The sequence below is a fragment of the Gigantopelta aegis genome, chromosome 13, assembly GCF_016097555.1.
Source record: "Gigantopelta aegis isolate Gae_Host chromosome 13, Gae_host_genome, whole genome shotgun sequence".
NCBI lineage: Eukaryota > Metazoa > Mollusca > Gastropoda > Neomphalida > Peltospiridae > Gigantopelta > Gigantopelta aegis.
In genome coordinates, this window is record NC_054711.1 from 30,349,570 (window position 1) to 30,357,069 (window position 7,500).

General features: G+C 38.9%; 1 protein-coding gene across 1 annotated transcript in view; it reads right to left on the reverse strand.

The window, feature by feature from the left end:
* Positions 1 to 4,396: 4,396 nt before the first annotated feature.
* The window catches only part of LOC121387263 (thyrotropin-releasing hormone receptor-like), a 3,164-nt gene continuing 60 nt past the window's right edge, over positions 4,397 to 7,500 (reverse strand). Inside the window, exons 1-2 of the mRNA XM_041518288.1 lie at positions 6,960 to 7,500; positions 4,397 to 4,920 (exon numbers count right to left, since the gene is read on the reverse strand). The exon at positions 6,960 to 7,500 is cut by the window's right edge and continues 60 nt beyond it. Of these exons, the coding sequence (XP_041374222.1) occupies positions 4,397 to 4,920; positions 6,960 to 7,500 (1,065 nt within the window). The remainder of the gene's footprint in view (positions 4,921 to 6,959) is intronic.

Below are 7,500 nucleotides of genomic sequence, written 5' to 3' on the forward strand. Positions count from 1 at the left end.
CGTACCGGGCTGCGAACCCTGTATTTACCAGCCTTATGTCCGATGGCTTAACCACGACACCGCCGAGGCCGGTGAGTTCAACCTGGTTTTTTACACCATTCTTATGGGTCGAATCAGATCCAATTCCAACAAAATAAAATAAAACTTAATATAGTCTACTACATTTATTTTCCATTAGCAGCAAAGGGTCTTCTATTTGCACTTTCCCACCGACAGGACCGCACACACCACAGATTTTGATATACCAGTTGGGGGACACTGGCTGGGATGAAGACAAAAAACTATTAGAATATGGTTCCGCCGAGAATGTTCGATCCTGCGACCAAACATCCTCATGCAAGCACTTTACTAAATAAATAATGGATGAGACGCAGCCCAGTGGTAAAGCGCTCGCTCGATGTACGGTCGGTCTGGGATCGATCCTCGTCGAAGGGCCCATTGGGCTATTTCGCATTCTAGCCAGTGCATCACGACTGGTATATCAAAGGCCGTGGTATGTATTACCCCTGTGGGATGGTGCATATAAAAGAGCCCTTACTGCTAATCGAATATAGTAGCCCATGAAGTGGCGACAGCGGGTTTCCTCTCTCAATATCTGTGTGGTCCTTAACCATATGTCTGACGCCATATAACCGTAAATAAAATGTGTTGAGTGCGTCGTTAAATAAAACATGTTATTCTTTCTTTCTATTAAATAAGCTAAATTCCGTCCCAAAATAAAATAAAGAAAATTAGGGAACGTTTGACAATGGAATTATTTTCGCTCCGTGGCTGAAACAGTTGTATGATCTCTGAAAGCTCGAGGCAACTAACACACAGGTAATGTTTCCGTTAAATGATCCTGAAATATTGATCTGTAACGAACACCTTTCTGCAGGTGAAGCGATCACATTTCTTTCGCACGAATGTCTCTCCCCGCAGTTTTATCTCGTGGATATCAGATCCTGGAAGAAAATATATCGTAGTTTTATTTGCAGCTGATTTAGCAGTATAATTGAAATCAAATCGTAAAATCGATCAGTTTTCTGTGTATGCACTTTTTTCCCAGTAAAAAAGAAAAAACAAAGTACAGTTATATATTGAACTATTTTATTGCGAAAGAAATGGACGAAAATAAGAAACAAATAAGCAATATTTATTTAACGACACCTCTGCACATTTTTTAAATTATGGTTCGTTATTAACAGACCGGCCTCGGTGGCGTCGTGGTAGGCCTACAGGCTGGTAGGTACTGGTCGAGGCATGGGATTTTTAATCCAGATACCGACTCCAAAACCTGAGTGAGTTCCCCGCAAGGCTCAATGGGTAGGTGTAAACCTCTTGCACCGACCAGTGATCCATAACTGGTTCAACAAAGGCCATGGTTTGTGCTATCCTGCCTGTGGGAAGCGCAAATAAAAGATCCCTTGCTGTTAATCGGAAGAGTAGCCCATGTAGTGGCGACAGCGGGTTTCCTCTCAAAATCTGTGTTGTCCTTAACCATATGTCTGACGCCATATAGCCGTAAATAAAATGTGTTGAGTGCGTCGTTAAATAAAACATTTCTTTCTTTCTTTCTTTCGTTATTAACAAACATGTGTGCTCAATTCATGTTTCTTTTCTGATCTTCAGATTTTTTTTTTTTTTTTTTTCTTAGGGGCGAGACGTAGCCCAGTGGTACAACGCTCACTCGATGCGCGGTCGGTGTGAGATCGATCCCCGTCGGTGGGCCCATTGGGCTATTTTTTCGTTCCAGCCAGTGATATCCTGCCTGTGGGAAGCGCAAATAAAAGATCCCTTGCTGCTAATCGGATGTAGTGGCGACAGCGAGTTTCCTCTCAAAATCTGTGTGGTCCTTAACCATATGTCTGACGCCATATAACCGTAAATAAAATGTGTTGAGTGCGTCGTTAAATAAACCATTTCTTTCTTTCAGATAGTTTTTTTTTTTTTTTTTCTCTTTGTTTGTTTAATTATGCGTGTTCCTGTACACTGCTCTCCCCACAAAAGAAACGCAATTCTTGATTTTATTAAAGGGACATTCCTGAGTTTGCTGCAATTTTTAAGATGTTATCAACTAACAGAGCCTTTCTAACGATTGTAATTACATATGAAATATATTTTTCTGCATAAAATATTAGTGGCTTTATTATTAAACTTGTTTCTGATCGTTCTAATATTTGTACTAGGTTAAATTTCATTTTATTCCTAAAATATTGGGGGGATTTTCGTACGTACAAAATTATTTTAAGACAAAATCCAGTTTGGGCTTCTTACAAATATCAAAACGACCAGAAAACATTGAATATACAGACACTGGTATTTTAAACTAGAAAATATATTTAATATGCAAGTTTAATCGTAGAAATATTTTATTAGTCAGAAACATCTTACAATGCAGCAAACTCAGGAATGTCCCTTTAATATACATGACAATTTTACACATAAATACGCTTACACATTTTACACATAACGATGTACAAGTTATGAATATAATGCCATTTGGTGATCCAAGCATATAGTCTTTGTACATATACTGACACACAATGAAAACACAAAAACAACTTTTCATTGCAAATAACGACAAACTATTAATGAATTGATGGATAATGTAATATGACATTAATGTCTGGTATTCATGAGATACATTCACATGGAAACATGGCCAATTATCATCAGTAATCGAGTTGCATTCGTAATCGAAAAGTTGAAACAACGCTCACAAATGTAAAGTCCAATCATATCCATATGTCTTGCAACAGAAATATTTCTTTTAGTGTATCCTGTATTACAATAAATCATGTTCAAAAGACAGACTACAATGCTGATAAATTTGCCATTTGGTTCGCTCCTAAGTCAGTGACGTCATGTGAAGAGACCGAACAAAAATATTACGTCATAATTTTACTTACTACAAGCGTTTTCATTGAATATCCTAAGTAAGGAGAATAGATAATTTATTTATGTGTTTATATTTGTGGGATTTCTTTAATAAAAACACAATAAAATGTCTTACATATACTACTAATAGGTGTAGTATTAGATTAGGGATAATATCACTGTTTCGTTGTTAAGTATAAGGATTTATCACAAAATGTTTGGATTTAGGGACTTCGTCTCGTCCCTAAATCCAAATTTTGGGATAAATCCGTATAGTTAATAACGAAACACGGTGATATTATCCACTAAATGATTCGTTTGCAACTATATATAGCTGTTTGATAGTAATACTAATATGAATAAATGTTGTTATCCAGATTCGGGAATTGTCGTTCAATTCGTGCAAACATCAGCCTAGCCCCTACACAAAATGAGAACTCGTATTCATATGGTTTCATTTAGCCTAATCTATTTAACTCAAAGCCAAGCAAGTTCTAGTTAAAACTCGAAAAGCAACAGTCCTTTTCTGAAACGTTAAATAAAACATTGTATAATATCAGTTCAAAATGGATATATAAAATCACATTTAATAACTAATTAGTTGGTTGCTCTGAGTACAGTTCTGTTTAAGGCGATATGAACAGAATGAAAGAATAAATGACTGAATGTTTAACGACACCCAACACGAAAAAATACATCGGCTATCGGGTGTCCGACTATGGTATAAGCACAAATTTACCGGCCTCGGTGGCGTCGTGGTAGGCCATCGGTCTACAGGCTGGTAGGTACTGGGTTCGGATGCCAGTCGAGGCATTGGATTTTTAATCCAGATACCGACTCCAAACCCTGAGTGAGTGCACCGCAAGGCTCAATGGGTAGGTGTAAACCACTTGCACCGACCAGTGATCCGTAACTGGTTCAACAAAGGCCATGGTTTGTGCTATCCTGCCTGTGGGAAGCGCAAATAAAAGATCCCTTGCTGCTAATCGGAAGAGTAGCCCATGTAGTGGCGACAGCGAGTTTCCTCTCAAAATCTGTGTGGTCCTTAACCATATGTCTGACGCAATATAACCGTAAATAAAATGTGTTGAGTGCGTCGTTAAATAAAACATTTCTTTCTTTTTTTATGCACAAATTAAGTGATGAACAACGTCAGTATAAAAAATCAAGAGGTAAATTAAAACACAACGTAAAGCGATATGATCAGAGTAGTACAGAGCCTGCAAGTTTTTCAAATAAAACATGAACAATATATAATATATATTAAAATTATACTAAAAACTGAAAACATGGGACTCTAAAATGAACCCAAGCCGTATATCGTGTCTCACTTGTGGTCAGTCCTAGGGGCCGTTTGGGTTACAAAACTGTTGAACGGCTTCTTACTACCTGTGTAGCTTGAATATTAAAAAAAAACCCAGAACAACATATATCAAAATTATACTGAAAACTACAAAAGTAGGGCCTCTAAAATGGACCCTTGCCCTATGCCAGTATTTCTCGTGTTTAGTCAAGCCTGCCTAGGTTAAAAGTAATACTATTTCGAAATTACAGTTATGTCTCGCTGCAAATTTGGCTTCCTGCTTTTGGCTACAAGACGAGTGCACATGCGCCTCAGCTCGTTTCGAAACCTCTGCCCCGAGAAACAGTAGAATACGAAATTTATCGCATGGTTTGTGTACGCCATGTTGTTGATGACGCTGGACAATAAGTCCATAATCGCTTTCTCTTTTGGCATCTTGGGGGTCCACGCGTTCCTTCGGACTACAAGAAAGGTTCCGATTGGTCCAGTCAGAATGAGGAATGAAAAAGAGACTAATAGGAGCATGGTTGTCATCTGTCGTTGGCTGGATTGGCTCGACTGGTTCTCTTTAGCATGCAGGCATTGCATGGACTGCCGCGAGCGGATCACTTTCTTCATGTGACGCAGCATGACCATATTTAGAACAAAGAGTGACGTCATGGGCAGGATGCAGTACATAATAGAATCTATCCATGGGTATATTCTGTACAGGAAGAATATCGTCGTCTGTCCGCCTGTACTTCCACAGTACGGTTTGCCTAATAAATAGAAATTATAGTGTTATTTTATAGGGACAGTCCTGAGTTTACAACCATTGTAAAATGTTTCCGACCAATAGAGCTTTTTCGACAAATTAAACACATTTTCTTATTTAGAATATCAGTGTCTGTATTTACAAGGTGTTTGTTTTGTCCTAATGCTTGTAGTAGCCCAAACCGGATTATACAGCCCAAACATTTTGTACATACGAAAAAATATATATCACGAATTAAAGTGAAACCTGAATGCTACAAACAGTATACTACCGCAAAACATTCGATATACAGACATTGGTATTCTAAACAAGAAAATGTATTTAGTATGAAATAGTAGTCGCCAACAAGGCTCTGTTATCGCAAACATCTTACAGTGACTGCAAACTCAGGACAGTCCCTTTAAAGGTAATGTCATATGTTAATTCACCTACTAAAGACACCACTAGGATACACTAATTAATTATAATTTCATCGCCTGTAGGATATCTAGCATTTGTTAATTGTGACAGGAGCGGGTCGTAGCCCAGCGGTAAACGCTCGCTTGACGCGCCGTCGGTTTCGGATCGATCCCCGTCGGTGGGCCCATTGGGCTATTTCTCGTTATAGAGAGTGCAACACGACTGGTATATCAAAGGCCGTGGTATATGTTATCCTGTCTGTGGGATGGTGCATTGGAAAAAAATGTAGCGGGTTTCCTCTGATGACTACAAGTCAGAATTACCAAATGTTTGACATCCAATAGCCGATGATTAATTAATCAATGTGTTCCAGTGGTGTCGTTAAACAAAACAAACTTCTTGTTAATTCTGACACTTTGTCTTCAGTTAATAATCGCTTTGTTTAACAACACATCTAGATCACATTGATAAGCTGATGAATGTCAAATAGTCTGTCATTCTGACATAATTTTGAGTTAAAGGTTTTTTTGTTTAACGACACTACTAGAGCACACTGAATAAATAGCCGTCGGCTATTGGTTGTCAAACATTTGGTAATTCAGACACATTGTATCCAGTTAAAGGTTTTTTTGTTGTTTAACTACACTACTAGAGAACACTGAAAATGAATCATTAATAGTCGGCTATTGGGTGTCAAACATCTGGTAATTCAGACACATTGTATCCAGTTAAAGGTTTTTTTGTTGTTTAACGACACTACTAGAGAACACTGAAAATGAATCATTAATAGTCGGCTATTGGGTGTCAAACATTTGGTAATTCAGACACATTGTATCCAGTTAAAGGTTTTTTTGTTGTTTAACGACACTACTAGAGAACACTGAAAATTAATCATTAATAGTCGGCTATTGGGTGTCAAACATTTGGTAATTCAGACACATTGTATCCAGTTAAAGGTTTTTTTGTTGTTTAACGACACTACTAGAGAACACTGAAAATGAATCATTAATAGTCGGCTATTGGGTGTCAAACATCTGGTAATTCAGACACATTGTATCCAGTTAAAGGGTTTTTTGTTGTTTAACTACACTACTAGAAGACACTGAAAATTAATCATTAAAAGTCGGCTATTGGGTGTCAAACATCTGGTAATTGTTTTCAATTAGCAGGCTGTGGTCTGCTATAAGCACTTTACCACATACATAACCACACATACCACGGCTTTTGATATAGCAGTTGTGCGACACTAGAACTTTAATTGACGATTTAATGACGTGAAACCAGGGCCATACGGCAGCTGAGTAACTGGAGGCAGAATAACAACGAGAGTCACTTGACTTGAAATATACGCCGTGTGTACGTTCTTCAACTAAGACTCGCTTTGTAGACAGTTGTCGAATAGAATGAATTAATGGGTGTTTAACGACACCCCAGCACAAAATTCCATCCGATTCTGTATTTAAATCAGACTCAGATCCTGAACTCAAGCCCCCCTCCCCTCCAAATATATTCAGGTGTCTCTTTTTTGCCTTTAAAAACAAATGTTTTGCCTTTTTCACGAGTTGGTCCATGTGCCTTTATTTCCCTTAATGTCCACAAAATTATTTCCCGGATCTGCCCTTGTAAATTGTTTCACCCACGTACCTGTTGCCCTTGAAATCCTCACGGTCCTGATGAACACGTGGCAGAGATTGAGACCAAACGAGAAGACTCCGCAGCAGACGATCACGACGACAGTCCTCCTCATGGAGATCCACAACTGCGCCTTCAGCGGGAACACGACCACGATGAACCTCTCCACCGTCACAGCCACCACCAGGAGGACGTTGTAATGGATGGAGACGTAGAAGACGACGTTCACCAACCTGCAGGAGACGTCGTTTATGACTCTCAGATGCGGCATCTCCGAGCTGAGGTACCAGAAGACACCCGTCGCCAGAACGATGGTGTCCAGAACCGAGATGACCGCCAGGTACAAAGAGGTGGTGCTCCTCCGAAGGTTGGAAAAGACGAGAACGGCAAAGGAAATTACGTTTCCCGGAACTCCAATTAGTAGTATCACCGGTAATGAGTAGAGTTTTATTTTCAGTGAAATTTGGTACTCCAGGAAATCTTCCTTCTTTAGTACATAAGTTGACTCTGTTGTTGTGTACGATGTATATTCTTCCATAAAAGATGTGTTTGG